This window comes from Eubalaena glacialis, chromosome 9, assembly GCF_028564815.1.
Source record: "Eubalaena glacialis isolate mEubGla1 chromosome 9, mEubGla1.1.hap2.+ XY, whole genome shotgun sequence".
Lineage (NCBI taxonomy): Eukaryota > Metazoa > Chordata > Mammalia > Artiodactyla > Balaenidae > Eubalaena > Eubalaena glacialis.
This window is the reverse complement of record NC_083724.1, coordinates 108,912,344-108,929,072: the sequence shown is the minus strand read 5'-3', so window position 1 is coordinate 108,929,072 and position 16,729 is coordinate 108,912,344. Positions and strand designations below refer to the sequence as shown.

The 16,729-nt window shown below is 57.2% G+C and overlaps 2 protein-coding genes across 2 annotated transcripts; both read left to right on the top strand.

Annotated features, from left to right (window-relative positions):
- Window positions 1–676: 676 nt before the first annotated feature.
- LGI3 (leucine rich repeat LGI family member 3) lies at window positions 677–9,085 on the top strand. Its single transcript, XM_061199393.1, has 8 exons — window positions 677–1,119; window positions 1,997–2,068; window positions 2,896–2,967; window positions 3,291–3,362; window positions 3,463–3,534; window positions 4,190–4,359; window positions 4,514–4,678; window positions 6,751–9,085. Exons 1-8 carry the CDS (start codon window positions 914–916, stop codon window positions 7,566–7,568), a joined length of 1,647 nt encoding a protein of 548 aa, XP_061055376.1. The 5' UTR covers window positions 677–913; the 3' UTR covers window positions 7,569–9,085.
- A 3,576-nt stretch (window positions 9,086–12,661) lies between these two features.
- Window positions 12,662–16,547, top strand: REEP4 (receptor accessory protein 4). The gene is given in 9 exon segments (XM_061200675.1): window positions 12,662–13,171; window positions 13,983–14,055; window positions 14,450–14,526; window positions 14,618–14,738; window positions 15,149–15,262; window positions 15,677–15,812; window positions 15,978–16,139; window positions 16,226–16,353; window positions 16,355–16,547. Coding segments are annotated over 9 exon segments (945 nt in total). The 5' UTR covers window positions 12,662–13,139; the 3' UTR covers window positions 16,457–16,547.
- The last annotated feature ends 182 nt before the right edge of the window (window positions 16,548–16,729 follow it).

The window sequence follows — 16,729 nt, the reverse complement described above, 5'->3', positions numbered from 1 at the left end:
CTCACTTTTCTTATCTGTAGAAGGGGATTAATATCAAAGACCTCAGAAGGTTGAGGCGATTAAGTAAGTAGAGTACACAACACGTAGTAGATGTGATATCAAGCTTGGCTGCTTTCCTCTTGATGTGGGCTTCAGTTTCCTCATTTGTTAAACAAAGGGCTGGACTGGAAACGTCCAAGGCCGTTTCCAGCTCCAACAGGCTGTGGCTATTTAGTGAGGAATGTTCTGGAATTCCACACATTCCCATTCCAACTCCAGTGATATTTCCCCTTTCAGCTCCCACAGACACAAAGGCACATTCTGTTTACTAGCCTGTGGAGACGTGAACACAGATACACACATGTCACTTATGACAGATGACATGCCCATGAACTCTGCTTAGAGGCCGCTGAGCGCCAAGACATACGCACAGGTACACAGAGGTTCATGGATCTATACGTAGCGCAGAAATGCCTGCCCGGAGGAATATGTGCCTGTGCCCGTGCAGAGACAAGGTGTGCACGCGTGCAGGATGCACAAGGAGACCTCGCACACACGCACTCACGCACAGCCACGAGCAGATGGCCCCAGAGACCGCCCTCAGGGTGTGCAGCGGCCAGGGCCGCAACCACTCCTTTCAGTGGCTACTCCCCGCCCGGGACTCCCCCCTCCGCCCAGCGCGCCCCCGCCGCCCGCCGCAGTCCGCGTACTCCCAGCCGGTCAGCCCTCGGCTCGCTCCGGACTCCGCGCATCTCTGCATCTCTCCGAGGGCTCGGCTCGCGGGAGCGAGCAGGGGAGGGGACGGCAGCCGGCGCCCGAGGGCCCGAGGAGTCGTTCTCCGCAGCAGGCAGCTGCGGCCCTAGCTGCGGCAGCGGCTGCCTGTGGCGCCCGCGCCGGGTGGCCGAGAGCGGTGGGGCGGGAGCTCACAGGCAGCATGGCGGGGCTGCGGGCCAGGCTGGGCTCGGGGCTCGGGCTGCTGGCGCTGTCCACGCTGGGCCTCTGCCTAATACTGCAAGTCGGCGCCAAGAGGCCCCCCAAGACGCCCCCGTGCCCGCCCAGCTGCTCCTGCACCAGGGACACCGCCTTCTGCGTGGACTCTAAGGCAGTGCCCAGGAACCTGCCCTCCGAGGTCATCTCTCTGTGAGTGCTCTGGTCTGGGGTGGGGTGGGGTGGGAGAGCTTGAGAGGGGAGGAAGGCAAAAACCTGCTCTGGGAGTGGGTGGAGAGAACCCCTGCTCCACCTCTACAAAGTGTGGGGACCAGGAGGGCTCCAGGGCGTCCTCAGGACTGGAGATTCAAGGCATCAGCCCTGGCTGGGAGTTCTGCAGTCATGCAGGCTCAGCAGCGGTGGCTGGGAAAGCTGGTGTTTATGGCCAAGAATGAATCATCACCACCATCAGCATCAATGAGACCTACTGTGTGCAGGGCTCTGGACTTGGAGGGAGGAGGTTGTTTACATGAGCATGGGGGCCCCTGCCTGTGATGTCACACCAAGGACAGAAGGCTTCTTGTGGGGGAAGGGTGGCAGCAGGGGGAGGGGTGGAAGTGAGATACACTCCTACAGTGCCCTGGCACGGGCAGATGCCTGCCACTGGTCTCGCCAGCCACTCTGCACGGGGCCAGCCAGCCTGTCACTTGCAGCAAGCGGCCTCAGGGACTAGACAGTCTGTGTGGTCCTTGAGAGCAAGATGCTAATCCACCACCCCCATCCCAGTGCCCCATCCCTCAACAGCACCCAGCACACGGTGGGTGTCTGGATGATGGAGAAGGTGTGGGTAATGGAACCTTCTTTGGGCTGAGGTCCTTAGTGCTCAGAGAGGCAGTAGGGGAGGATGATGAGGAAGGCAGGCAGTGAGCTTGTGAGAAGGGAAAGACAGCCTCAAGTTGGGGGAGGAGCCAGGTGACATGGGGAGTTTCCAGGGCGAGGGTATGCAGAAACCACTGCCCTGTCCACCTCCTGCCACCCCAGCAGAGTCCCTGCATACGCCCCTCGGTACTGACTCAAGTGTCCCCTGCAGGACGCTGGTGAATGCTGCCTTTTCGGAGATCCAGGATGGAGCATTTTCCCACCTGCCACTGCTGCAGTTCCTGTATGGACAGAGCCTTGCTGAAGGAGGCCGGGGAGGGGGGGGGGGGCGGGCGGGGGAAGGGGGCGGGCGGGGGAAGGGCACAGATCCTGGACTGGGGAGAGGGGAGAGGTTGTGAGTAGCCTTTGGAGGTTAGGAGGCAGGCATCCCTTACTTTCTCTCCAATGGGAGAGCCACAAACAGCGAAGCAGCGGGGAGTCAGGAGGGGTGCAGGGAGCAGCAGTTTTGGGGAAGGAAGATGGGGGTTGCCCACAAAAGCAAAGAAGCGGGTATTTGGGACCCAGTTAGGAATGGACTTTCCTCTGCAGATCCCAAAGAATTGGGTGCAGTAATTTAGGCTGGTGCCAGAGGGTGGACACTGCAGGGGAGAGAGCTCATCTTAGAGACAAGTGACCCCAGGGATCAGGTTCTGAAGAAAAAGCTGGGGACTGAAAGGGAGGGAAGACGGGAGGGTCTGGAATTCTAAAAGGGGCTGTTTATGTTTGAAGCCCCAGTTGCAGGAGAGAATATATGTGGTTATCCTCAAACTTGACATCCATCTGGGAGGGACTGGAGAGAGCTGGGGTGAGGGTGGGAGACAGAGCAGTGGGGAAGGACCCAGCTTGACAAGAGAGATCCGCCCTGGCTGCTCTTACCCTAGGAGTAAATAGGGACCCTGGGAGCTTCTGGGACCAGAGCAGGCTCCTGCCTGGACCTGTCGCCCAGGCTGCTCTGGGGTTCTTTGCTGGGGTCCCAAGGGTGGGAGGCATGGCCCAGGGGTGAGGCAGCCGGCTGGGGGCTGGCATGGCAGGTGTGCCGTTGGAAGCTCTAATCCACCTTTGTCTCTGCAGGTTACTCAATTCCAACAAGTTTACACTGATTGGAGACAATGCCTTCACAGGACTATCTCACCTGCAGTACCTGTGCGTGGGAAGGAAAGGGGAATTGGGAAGTGGAAGGGAGGAGGGCTGAGGGGGAGGGGGAGTGAGGAGGGCTGGGGGGAGGTGAGGGGGTGAGAGCCCTTGAATCCTCTGACTGCAGGGCCCAAGCAGAAGGTCATTTCATCCATCCCTCTGCCTAAACCATCCCGCCTGGATGCCCTGTCACCACAGACTTAATGTTGCCAGATTCAGAATGGAAGCCTGTCTTAGGGTCATGGGCTGGAATCTAGGTGGGGCATGGGAAGTAGCAGGTCGAGGGTCTGGGATCCCGACTGGTGGCTGAGACAAGTTCTTATTTTCTCCAGCTTCATTGAGAACAATGACATCTGGGCACTTTCCAAGTTTACCTTCAGAGGACTCAAGTCTTTGACACACCTGTGAGTACATCACACTCATACACCAGACCAAAGCCCCCTGTCTCCTGTGGCCTTTGGCTTCGGTCACGATCTTCAGATGACCCAGGGGTCTCTCTTGCAGCTCACTGGCCAACAATAACCTGCAGACACTGCCTAGAGACATCTTTCGGCCCCTGGACATCCTGAGTGACTTGTAAGGCCTGAGTCCTTCTTCTTTTGACAATGGCACAGAGGGACACGTCCCTGGAGGGAGGGGTGTGGGAGCCAGAATTGGGAAGATCATAAGGTCTTGACAGGCAGGGAGGGTTTGGGTTTGGGGCGGGGAGAAGGCTAGGTTGAGTTATATATAGATTGGTAGCCTTTCAAGTTGGGGTTCTTCAAGGCATCTGTGGGCCCTCTTAAAATGCACACGAAACGTTATGTATATATGTTTTTTAAAACATGCGCTTTTAAAATCTATGTTTGATTTGAATCTACGTTAAAGTCTGATAGCATAGCCGCAGTCATTGATCAGTATTTCTACAGGAAAACAAAAGCCCTGGATTATGGAAGGTTTGGAGGAATTGGGATGCAACAGATAGTTGTGCAGGTCATACACTGCAAAAGGCACCTGGCCAAGGAGGCAAGTAGGGGATGAAACTCAGCCCCCACTCTGCTGGCCAAGCACGTGTCCACGGGGCTGCACCCACCCCAAGGGGAACATTTTCCTAACTGGCACAAAGATGCCACATGAGCAACCAACAGCAGCCTTGACAATATCTACTTCTGAAAACCTAGATGGCCTGGGTGGGCAGAGCAGCTGGGAGCCTGTCCCTCTCTGTGTCCCCTCCATTACCCTCATGATCCAGGGACCTGCGGGGCAACTCGCTCAACTGTGACTGCAAGGTGAAGTGGCTGGTGGAGTGGCTGGCACACACCAACACCACGGTGGCGCCCATCTACTGCGCCAGCCCGCCCCGCTTCCAAGAGCACAAGGTGCAGGATCTGCCGCTGCGGGAGTTCGACTGCATCACCACAGGTAGGAAGAAGGTGCCCCACCTTGGGCATCAGGCTGGGCCTCCCCAGGGAAGCTCCCAGCACCCTGCCTTGCCAGTCGAGTAACCCTTACCACCCAGAAAGCTCTTACCCTTCTCCCTAACCACCACCACCACCCCCCCGACCCATCCCTGCAGATTTCGTGCTGTACCAGACCCTGTCCTTCCCAGCGGTGTCGGCTGAGCCCTTCCTTTACTCGAGTGACCTCTATTTGGCTTTGGCCCAGCCAGGAGCCAGCGCTTGCACCATCCTCAAGTGGGACTATGTTGAAAGGCAGCTTCGAGACTATGATAGAATCCCAGGTATCTGCGCCTGGCCTGGTTGCGGTGGTCCTTATGGTGGGGTGGGCTCCATTGTTCCTCTTCATTGAGTTCCTATAGGTAGAAGGATAGATGAAACATGGTCTCTGCACATAAGAACTTTCTAGTCTTTGGGGGGAGGCTGACATACACACATAACATCCACATAATACGTAGGTGTTAGGAGGAAGATATGACCACAATGCTCTGGGAGCACAAAGGAGAGGCCTACCCTGGGCAATCAAGGAAGGCTTCCTGGTGGAGGGGATGCCTAAGCTGAATCTTGAAGGATGAGGGAGAGGGAGCAGTGATGTCCAGGATCCTGGCTTAAGTAGCTGGATGGTGCCAGAGAACTAAGGAAGATACAGGAGTGGCTAGTGAGCTCAGTTTGGGATCCACTGAGTTTAATCTGAGTCTAGAAGGCTGAGGGAGACTTAGCTAGGAGAAAAATTGTGGGAAGGGTATTCTGGCAGAGGGAACGGCATGAGCAAAGTCAAGAAGGTGTGCAGCAGCTTAGCATGTGAGAGCATGCATGTGTAAACAATTAGCAGCTCACAGGATGACAGCATAATGTTCAAGGTGGAGAGTGGCAGATGAGACCCGAGAGAGAGATGAGGACCAGGCCATTGACAGGTTCTGAGCAGAGTGTATGAATCAATCCAATCTGTATTTTGGAAAATTCCCTCTGTGGGCAGTGTGGAGACTGCTAGGCATGAAGCAAGACAGGTGGGCACACCAGGAGGGGTTCAGCTGGAGCCTGGACTGAGACAGCAGCAGTGTGGATAGAGCAGTAGAATCAGGGGGGATTGAACTGACACAAGAGGAAACGGAAACTTTATATTGCCCTGTATCTATGAAAGAACTTGAAGTCGTTACATAAAAAACCCTTCTCCCAAAGAAGACTCCAGGGCCAGATGGTGAATTCCATCAAACATTTAAGGAAGAAATAATACCAATCTTACACACACTGTATTAGAAAGCAGAAGGGAGGGTTGCCAGGACTTAGGGACTGGTCAGCAGTGGGTGAGGGAGAGGGCGGCAGTGTTGGGGATGGCTCCCAGGATTCAGGATGGGGTGACTGGGCGGAGCCACAAATTGAAATCAAGAACACAGGTTTGGGGGTAGATATAGAGCTCAGTCTCGGCCAGCCAGTGTTTGAGAGGCTTGTGGGTGTGGGGGGAAGGAGGGTCTAAGCTGCTGCTCAGGAGCTGGGGGAGTCATCAGCATCTGGGTGCACAGACCAAGGCTGTGGAAAGGACTCAGGGCGGTGACTGCCAGAGCCTGAGGCTCAGCACAGGCTTCCCTTGGGAAACAGGTGGGGTCATGAGGAGGAGGAGGGTGGTGAAGCAGCGCTGGCAAGCAGGAGAGGAGGGGCGATGACTGGGGACACCAGGAGAGGCGAGAGTGTGTCCACACATGACTCCGGTGCCTGAGAAGGGGTCTGGGCAACCTGGTTGTGATGCAGATGTTCTCGTACATAAAAGCCCTCTCACAAGTGCGAGCTCTTGGGGGATTGTGTTTTCATACACAAGGCTCCAAGGCTCTGTTTACCTAGGCTTTGTCACCAGCTGTGGCTGTGTTCAAACTCTTTCTCCTTCCCCTGCCTGGACATTCGCCAGTGGGGTAGCTTTGGGCAAGTCACTAAGACTCCAAGCCTCAGTTACTTCCTGTGTGAAATTACAAAATAATAGGGTGTATTTCAGCGTGATTCATTGAGGCAATGTGTTCACACTTAGCACAGTGACTATACACAATAAAAGTTCAATAATGGACATGACGGTTATACAATCGGTCGATATCTAGCAGCACCTACTTTGTGCTCAGCGTCAGCTTATATTTGAACCTTGGGGTCAAGAGCAAAGGGAGGGTGATGCTGAGATTGATTATTAGCTGTGAGACAATTAGAAAGCATTGAGCACCCAGTGGATATTCAGCGGGGAGAGAATACTGTAGCAAAGAGCCTTAGTCTTCGCCCACCGTTGGAAGGGACCAACCCTCTTTTCTGAGGGTGTGGCATGGGGCAGGGGCTTGCGGTCCCCTTGAGGCTGCCTGACTCGCTTCCCTCCATCCTGCAGCCCCCTCTGCAGTGCACTGCAAGCCGATGGTGGTGGACAGCCAGCTGTATGTGGTGGTGGCCCAGTTGTTTGGTGGCTCTTACATTTACCACTGGGACCCCAACACCACGCGCTTCACCAAGCTGCAGGACATCGACCCTCAGCGCGTGCGCAAGCCCAATGACCTCGAGGCCTTCCGCATCGATGGCGACTGGTACTTTGCCGTGGCTGACAGCTCCAAGGCGGGGGCCACCAGCCTCTACCGCTGGCACCAGAACGGCTTCTACTCCCACCAGGCCCTGCATGCCTGGCACCGTGACACTGACCTGGAATTTGTAGACGGCGAGGGCAAGCCACGCCTGATCGTGTCCAGCAGCTCCCAGGCCCCCGTCATCTATCAGTGGAGTCGCACCCAGAAGCAGTTTGTGGCCCAGGGCGAGGTGACCCAGGTGCCTGATGCCCAGGCTGTGAAACACTTCCGCGCAGGTCGCGACAGCTACCTGTGCCTCAGCCGCTACATCGGCGACTCCAAGATCCTGCGCTGGGAGGGCACCCGCTTCTCCGAGGTGCAGGCGCTGCCCTCCAGGGGCTCGCTGGCCCTGCAGCCCTTCCTGGTGGGTGGCCGCCGCTACCTGGCGCTGGGCAGCGACTTCTCCTTCACACAGATCTACCAGTGGGATGAGGGGCGGCAGAAGTTTGTGCGGTTCCAGGAGCTGGCGGTGCAGGCCCCTCGGGCCTTCTGCTACATGCCTGCTGGGGACGCCCAGCTGCTCCTGGCCCCCAGCTTCAAGGGACAGACACTTGTGTACCGACACGTGGTGGTGGATCTCAGTGCCTAGAGGGGGTCCGAGGCCTCTGGGTTCCTCGGGCAGCACTGGAGGCTGGGTGGAGCCTCCGGGTGAGCAGCATGTTTGCCTGTGTGAAGACACATGTAGCCAACCTGCATATGTGCCCTCACATACACATCCCCCCGGTGAGCATGGACCGTACCGTGGACTCTAGCCCAGGGATGCCACTTAATTTTCACTGTAATCAGCATGACGTCTTGTATACGCACCAGACAACCCAGTCCCTGGTGCCCTCCTATGTGTGGACGCCGGTTCACCCCACACCACATCTGCAGCCTCCCTTGCTCTGCTGCCTTCCACATGCTCTGGCCCAGGGAGGGGTCCTGGGGGGGCTGGAGGCTGAACCGCTCCCTCCTGTTCTTCAGCTTATCCTTCTGACCCTCCGGTCTTTTCTGTTGGTGCTCCAGGTGTCTGTTTACCTGCTCATGCTCCGCATTGCAGCCCATGGCCACATCCTTCGTACTGCCGGGTGCGCTCACCCACGCTACCCGCCTTCTGCACGCACACGTGGACAGACTCCCTCAGTTACACGCACACACACCTGTCTACACTTCCATCTCCACGTGCACACATGCAGATTCAGCGCTGCCTAAAGTGGGTCCCCTCCATGACCTTGCCTCTCTTCCTGGAGGGGCACAGAGTACCCGTCCTCCTCTGCTCACCCCTGGTGTGCCCACCCTGCAGCTGAAAACGATTGGAATGGTGGTGCCAACCTCTGGGCACCAGCTTGACCTCCTGGGGGCAAAGCCCCTCTGCCTGAAGCAATAAAAACAGCTGCAGCAGACCCTGCCTTCTTCCCAGCGCTGTCTCAGTGCTCACTGGAGTTTCCTTCTCTGACTCTGAATCCGGCTCACTGGTGAACAGGAGACCCCCAGATGAAAGCCTTTCTGCTTTTCTTTCCTTAGCTGCCCCAGCCTCAGACCACCCCCTGGTTCAGCCCCACCATTGGGATATGGACCCTGCGCTGTGTTGGCTCCTTTGGGTGCGTCCAAGGGCTGGCCAAGCCAGGGACGCTGCAAGCACCTGAGGCATCTGGGCAGGTGCCAGGAGTGGAGCTGGGCTGAAGAGCATCCTGGGGGCCCTGGCGCCCCTCCAAACCACAGAGGCACACCCCAGGAGCACTGCCTTTCAGTGCAAGCTGAGTGCCGCAGGGGGGAGGGAGGGAGGGTCCTGTGGGAGCAGCACCTGGCAGCCAAGCTTCTGCTGCCCTCTGCTGTACGCTGGGAATAGAGGGCTCTGAGATGTTAGGCTGGTAGGGAAGGCACAGGGCGGGGAGTCTCTTCCCTGTGCCCAGACTGTGTGGGGACCTCCAGGTAGGAGGATGCCCAGGGGCACTTGGGGACAATGCTCTGATTCACTTGCTTCAAATAAAAAGTTTCCACCCCATTGATGGCTCTCAGGTATCCAGTGGTGATGGTCAGCAGCACCCGTTTCCTTAAGAACAGAGCTGTGTTGTCTGTCCCTGCTGCTTGCAGGGGGCCAGCATCAGCTTTCAGACCCCCTTCCTCCCTGCTCCCCTCCCTCTGAGGAGTGAGTAGGCACCCCAAAGTCAGCCGGTGCTGGGATCAGGAGTTCATGGTGGTGACGCTCAGGTGCTGGGTGTGACTAGTCTCTATCACCTGGGGCTGACTCACGGCCAAGTGTTCCTTCTTGGAGATCACAGTCTTGGGGCCCACTGAGACTGGAGGCTGTCCCTCGGTCAGGTCAAATCCAACCAACAGGGCCAAGGACAAGCTCAGCAGTCCGTCTCCTCTCCACCCCCCTCTGCTGGACAAATATGTGTCATCGCTGCCACCCTCAGCCCTAGGTGTGAGATTTCAAGCAAGTGGACTGATTTCTCCAAGCTGAGCTTCTCCTTCTGTAAAGTAAATAATAAAACCTTCTTTGTCCAATCCTGATTCTGCCACTTACTAGCTTGGAGGTCTCAACCATGTTCCTTCGCCTATTTGTATCTCAGTTTCCTCATCTGGAAAATGTGGATAATCATGCTACCTATGTGACAGGGTTAACGTGAGATTTGAATGCATTAGATTTATAATGTGTTAATATATGTAAGGCTTAGAATCGTGTGTCTGGCACAGAACTAAGATTTTTTATTTTTGATTGTAGGACTCTAGGAGATACTCAGGTGGCTCAGAGAAGGCTGCTTTGTGGGCGAGGAGAAGGTTGATCTTTGGGGAGACCTGCTGTCTGTGGATTAGGGTTCCTGACCTATCTTTAGTCTCAGAGGCCCTGTACCCTACATCTTACCTTTAGCCTCAGATGCCCACTCCTCACAGTAGGGAATCTCATAGGTGATGTGTTTGGGTTTCCACCTCCTAAAACCACATTCACGTGCTCTTGGCTTAGCGGGTATCTCTTGGGACCCCCCCAGACACAGTGTCCTGGGAATGCCTGTCCGCTTTTTCAAATGGGGAATGGGCCCTCATGCTGTGCCAGGGAGAGGTTGCCAGGGAAAGAGGGTTGGGTCTCCCAGACATGTTGGCACTCTGTTGCCCAGTAGAAAGATAAACATCACTCTGACTGTCGCTCGCCCCAGGGCAACCCCCAGGGTTGGGAGACACTTCTCCCCCTGAATGCCCAGCTTTCTGCACATGGGGAATGGAGCCCACCATATGCCTGCCTGGTCACCTGCCAGAGGTGGGTCATCATATGTCCAGAGAGCTGCTTAGCAACCCACTGTAACCGGGTGACTGTGTCAACAGCTCAGGACCAATGGGCGTGAGAGGCAGAGTCCACTCACTCTGCCAAAGCCCAGGAGGGTGACCCCCTCAGCTGTCAGCCTCACGCCCCTCCATGCTCTCAGTAGCAGACCTCTGACGTCTTGTCCCTTAGATTCTTCCAAGCACAGTCATCGGGACCAAGAGTCTCCATGTGAGAGACAGTCCCAGCTGGGTTGGCTTAGGCACAGGTGAGCTCCTCTCCAGCAAATGGGGGTAAAGTGAGGCCTGTGATGCTGACGTCAGGTGACTCTGGAAGGCAGCGAAGGTGGGGGAGGGGAGGCAGTTCTGCAGCAGGTACCAAAGGCCCGAGGCTCACATGCACACAGTCAGCCCAGGCACCCTAACTTCTGGAGGAATGGATGTCCATTCCCTTTTCTGTACCCCCTGCTCCTCCTGAGCTGTCCAGAGGGTCAGTCACATCCTTTTGCTCCAAGGAGACAAGGATACTTTTCACCTTCATTACAATGTCTGTGATCAGAGATGGATGGTGGCCGGGACCTTCCTGAGGGGATCCTAGCCCTGGGTGGTTCTTGTTACTCCAAAGTAGGGTGGGAGTTAGGGCCAATGTGAAAAGGTGGTTAGGTGGGGGAGAGGGAGGCATCAGGGCCTTGGGGGAGTTTCTCCTGTGGGCCAGTTTCACTGCAAGCTCTCCCACTCAGCAACACCAATAAAACTGATGATGATAATTATGACTATATAATCAATGAGTGTTTATTTATTCCCAAGAAGCCTCCTTTCCCTCCATCATTAGCTATTCCATCCTTTCGATAGATGGTGAGTGTTAACTGTGGCTCTAATAAAAAGTAATAACTGCCCAAGTTTTCTTGTTTTTTCCCCACGCTCTGGGCAGCTCTGCTGTCACCCTCACTTCAGCCCTGCGAGGCAGAGGGGAAGCTGTGCGGGGTGGCGGGGAGGGGGGATGATGCGCTCCCCATTTTCAGAGGGAGGAATGAGGCACCTAGCAGAAGAGGTACAAAGAATGCAACCCCACGTGGAAAGTTGTAGAAGCAGCAAAGTTTGCCTTCTCTCTTTTTTTTTAAATTACTTTTTATTGGAGTATAGTTGATTTACAATATTGTAAGCCTTTTCTTTTGAGCCTCCTGCCTTCTTCCAGATACACACCTTCCTCCTAGAGGAGCTTTTCCATTCCCTGTCCCCTCCCAGGGCTGCCCTCAGAAGACTGATTAATCTAAGCATTTATTTATCGTTCACCATCAGGTGCCGTTGGGCAAGTTACTTTCCACCATTGTGACTATTTCCTAAATGGTAAAAAAAAAAAAAAAAAAAAAGGATCTTTGTAAAGATCAAGTCTCTGCGCTCAAAAATGCACTGCAAAATGGCAGTCGTTGATACTGTTAAGCTCTCAGGGATATCTGTGTTCTTGACTCACGGAAATAGGTGGAATTTCAAACTTTTGGGGAAGAAGACATGGGGGGGCTGGGGACTCCACCCAGAATCTTTCAAATCAGCCTGCCCAGGGATGTGGGCTCTGGAAAGGTATCCCAGAGAGAAGTCAACTCCTGAAGCCCACTCTTCAGCAGGGTGAGCGGGATGGGGGTGATGAGTCCCTCAGGTTCCCTCTCCTCCACCTCCTCCCCACTTTCCCTCTAGGTCACCTCAGCATCTTTGAGGCGCTTACCGATCTCCCGACCTAGTGCTATAAGAGCCGGATTTGCTGGCGCCCAGCCAAACCTCCTTCTAGTTCTCACCTGAGCCTCTAACGGGGGACGTCCACCCATCTCATGCCCATTCCCATTTCACAGAGGGGGAAAACGAGGCAAAAGAGGGGAGCTAGTGAAGATCCGCGAAAACTCGGCTCCAAATTTCCTTCGTTTCTTTCTTCCCCCGTCGCACCTTTTTTTTTTTTTTTTTTTTAATTTATTTATTTTTGGCTGCATTGGGTCTTGGTTGCTGCGCGCGGGCTTTCTCCCGTTGTGGCGAGTGGGGGCTACTCCTCGTTGCGATGCGCGGGCTTCTCATTGCGGTGGCTTCTCGTTGCAGAGCATGGACTCTAGGCACGCGGGCTTCAGTAGCTGTGGCTCGCGGGCCCTATAGCGCAGGCTCAGTAGTTGTGGCGCACGGGCTTACTCCGCGGCATGTGGGAGCTTCCCGGACCAGGGCTTGAACCCGTGTTCGCTGTATTGGCAGGCGGATTCTTAACCACTGCACCACCACGGAAGTCCGCACCTTTTTGTTTCCGCTTCCTACCCCCAAATCTTTCCCATTCGGAGGGCTACTCAACCTACGGGCCCCATCCACCAGTCGGAGGCGCATCGCCACTTTAAGGGGCAGGCCTCTCACCTCCCTGACCTCGCCCCGCCCCCTCCGCGGCCGCACTGCGCCTGCGCCACGCGCCGGAGACCTGGGGTTGGGCAGAGCCCAGTTCCGTGCAACTTTCAAGTGAGTTGCAAACTCCGCCCCGAGGCCGGTGCAGGTGTTCTGGCGCACTGGGGCCGTGGGGACCCGCACGAACGCAGGCTGCGACCAGCCACCCCTGGCCCGGGACCCACAGCGCCCCCGGCAATGGCCGAACGCCTGGTTCTCCGGGGCAGGAAGTGCGCGTCGGAGCTGTAACTGCCCGAGCGGCGGGGCGGAAGAGCGTGCCGGCCGGTACCGGCTCCCAACTCGGTTCCTGCCTGCCCCGGCCCGCTGGTCTCCCTATTCTTCAGGCTTCCAGCACTGCGGAGTTAGTGGGCGGTGGGCTCCGCCTCCACCAAGAGGCAGCCCGAGCGCCCCTGTGGTTCCCACACCTTCACTGTTAATCCCATCCCAGCGCAGGCGTGAGCGTCCCTCTGGGCGTCTTCCTGGAGGGATCTCCCTTCGCTCCCGAGACTGCAGGATGGTGTCCTGGATGATCTGTCGCCTGGTGGTGTGAGTATGGCCGCTCTAATACCCTCTCTATCCCTGGATGTCAGCCCGCCCCTGGGGTGGAAGCTGGGAATGTCTGGTGGAGAAGAGGGCTTTTTCTGAGCTATGTCACACCTTTCCCCTCCCTCCAACATTCACCGCAAGGGTTAACGGACCTGCGGGCCTGCACAAGGCATTGGGCACCGTGTGCTTGTCCCCCCGCACTCAAGCCTACTTGGCTGATGGCGACCCCCTGCAGTCGCACACACACTGCAGGTAGGTGAGTGGGACGGAGGACCACAGGCCGGCCAGCCGCCCCTTGACAAACACAGGATGTGGCACGTTGTGGGCAGAGAATCCAGGTGCCGGCTTCCCATCTGAGCAGTCAGTCACGTGACTCACCACCCTGGCCCCAGCTTCCCCACTCTGTCCTACTCCTCACCTGGCTGGAATATCCTTGCCTGCAACCTGGCAGTGCTAGGTCTGGTGGCCCTGGGCCTGATTGCACGTCCAGGGGAGGGAACAGCCTGGTGCTCTCATGGCTCCGAAGCCTGCCTCCCACTCACCTTGTGGAGTGGCTATCTGTGCTCTCGCTGCATCATGCACCCATGGGCCACTCGTGCAGGCCTGGGCAGGCTTGGGATGTTTGTAAACAGCAGGGTGGGGAGGTGGCCTCCAGGGCACTGAGTCAGGTGCAGGTTGTGCAAGCCAAGCGGGAAGAACAGGGCAGGCACTGCCACCTCGAACATGGGGTCGGGGGGAGGCCGCCACCTGGCAGGGACATGGGGCGTGGTGCTCCTCACACTCTCCCTTTGCTTTGGGGGCTGCTCTTCAGGCTGGTGTTTGGGATGCTGTACCCAACTTATGCTTCCTACAAGGCTGTGAAGACCAAGAACATTCGTGAATATGTGAGTGCGGGGGTGGGCAGGAGGGCTCAGCTCAGGTGGGGGGACCACAGCCTTGGGGGTGTGGTAGGACTTGGCGAGGTGGGGGAGTCTGAGCTGGCCTCCCTTTCCTCCAGGGGTATAATCTGGTGGCGTACCCTGGAGCAGAGTGGGTGTGGATGGAGGATGGGCTATTGGGATTCTTTGCAGGATCTTGTGGGTGCAGCCTGTTGGGGGTGGGTACAGGAATGAGTGGCAGTTTCTCAGAGGCAACTTTCTAAGGCCAGCCAGGTGCCAGGGGAATGCAGTGGGACGGGCTTTCTGGAATCTCTGGGCTGGGTCAGCCCGGGACAGGGGATTTGGCACTGCAGGCTCAGCTGCTGGCCTCTGACCTCTCTGCCCGCCCCTCCCCGTCCAGGTTCGGTGGATGATGTACTGGATCGTCTTTGCACTCTTCATGGCAGTGGAGACCTTCACAGACATCTTTATTTCCTGGTCTGGGCACTGGGGTTCTGTGGGCTGCGGGGAGGGGGTGGCCCTCCCTGGCCTAGCTCCCTGGCGGACCTTGCCCCCTCTGCTCTGACAGGTTCCCTTTCTACTACGAGATCAAGATGGCATTTGTGCTGTGGCTGCTTTCGCCCTATACCAAGGGGGCCAGCCTGCTTTACCGCAAGTTCGTCCACCCATCCTTGTCTCGCCATGAGAAGGTACCCCAGGGGGCTGCAGGGCGGGCAGTGTAGGAGTGGGTGTGAGGCAAAGAGCCCTGGACTTGCAGCTCAAGACACTGGGGACACCTAGGCTCTAATCCCATCCTGCTGGTGTTTAGCCATGGGACCTTGACAGAGCCTAGCCTTCCTCCTCTTCTGGGAAAATCAAATGGGGACACATGTGAATGACCTTTTGGGGGTGTGAAACACCAGCTGGAAGTTGGTTTGGGGATGGTGGGGGGAGGCTGGAGCATGGCCGATCATTGAGGTGTAGCATCCGGTGAGTGGATGGGGAGCCCTGTGCTCTGTGGGTGGGGTGGGCTGGGACGTGTGGCTCCCAGTGGTTTCTCTGGGCCATAGAGGAGTGACTAGGGCTGTCCGCCTGAGCTTTCCTCCCCCCGTGTCCGCAGGAGATCGACACCTACATCGTGCAGGCCAAGGAGCGCAGCTACGAGACGGTGCTCAGCTTTGGGAAGCGGGGCCTCAACATTGCCGCCTCGGCTGCTGTGCAGGCAGCCACCAAGGTGCCCTGGGCCCCAGCCCTCCCCCACCCCCACCCTACCCCCAGGGCCTTTTGAGCGAGTCCAGCTCTCTGTCAGGGAGCCGAGAGATCGCAGCTGTCCAGGCCGAGGGAACAGGGGCGAGAGGTGACAGGTGGGGTGTTGGCAGGAGCACAGAGCTGGAAGTTCAGACTTCCTGGCTCTGACACTGACCGTGAGTGGCTCCTCTTGCTCCCTGGGCCCTGCCTTCCTGCTGGCGCCACAAAGGCACAGGGCTAGAAGGTTGCCATGTTTCTTTCGGTTCTGAGGCCTGTGCCCCAGGGATTGCTTGCAGGTCAGCCTTGATTTTCCTGGGCAGCTCCTCTGGTTGAGGCCCCTTCCTGCCAGGAGCCCTGCCCCCCTCCGTCAGGTGGTGCAGCAGATCCCACTCTCTTGCAGAGTCAGGGCGCACTGGCTGGAAGGCTGCGGAGCTTCTCCATGCAGGACCTGCGCACCATCTCCGATGCCCCCGCCCCCACCTACCAGGATCCCCTCTACCTGGAGGACCAGGTACCCCACCGCAGGCCACGCATCGGTGAGTGGGCAGAGGAAGCCAGAGCTGTCCCAAGAGGGATGGCTTCCTCCAGGCAAGCTGTGGCTCCCCCCAGGGCCAGAGGAAAGCCTGGCTCAGCTGGCCCCAGGCCTTCAGACTGTGTCCGTGCCCAGCTTTGCCTCCCGGCCTCCCTCTCCTCCACAACAGGGTACCGGGCAGGGGGCCTGCAGGACAGTGACACCGAGGATGAGTGTTGGTCAGACACAGAAGTGGTCCCCCAGCCATCAGCGCGGCCCCGAGAGAAGCCTCTGGGCCGCACCCAGAGTCTGCGTGTGGTCAAGAGGAAGCCGCTGGTGCGGGAGGTCGGTGGTGAGGAAGGCACAAGGGAAGTGAGCTGCCCTGGTGGCCGCCTCAGCCCGCATCTCTCACGGTGTGCCTGCTCTCTCTCCCCACAGGGCACCTCGCGCTCCCTGAAGGTTCGGACGAGGAAAAAGACCACGCCTTCAGACATGGACAGCTAGGGTCTACGGAGCCTGGCCCGGTCTTACCTCGTGCCTTGCAGGGCATTGGGACTGTTTGGAGGGGACCTCTGGCTGCACGTCTGGCCTGCCCGCACCAGCGGCCTGCGTGCTGCCCTCCTGACCCTTGCTGTCGGTTATGGGCCGTGTGTGGGGCTGCACCCATGATGTACCAAAGCAGGCTGGGCTCAGGGTTCTATTTATTGTCTTCCTCGCCCTTCTACCTTCCCAGGTGTGGGACCAGAACCCTCCCCAGACCCCTGAAAAACGAAACCCAAAGCCCACCCAGCTGTGTTCATTCCTTCCTGTCCTTCAGAGTACTTCACAGCCTTCTCCAAGGCCGTGTGTGTGTCCTGGTTGTATGGTTTGTGTTGGTGAATGAGGCCAGGTTTGTGTAAGTTTTCATAAATAAATGCGTAAAAGTGCTCTGTCTCTTCTGGT

Excerpts from the sequence above, each read along its gene's own strand:
- LGI3 (XM_061199393.1), top strand. The coding sequence starts at position 914 with ATGGCGGGGCTGCGGGCCAGGCTGGGCTCGGGGCTCGGGCTGCTGGCG. Across the intron at positions 1,120-1,996 it reads CCCTCCGAGGTCATCTCTCT|GACGCTGGTGAATGCTGCCT; the intron begins GTGAGTGCTCTG and ends TGTCCCCTGCAG. Across the intron at positions 3,535-4,189 it reads CTGGACATCCTGAGTGACTT|GGACCTGCGGGGCAACTCGC; the intron begins GTAAGGCCTGAG and ends CTCATGATCCAG.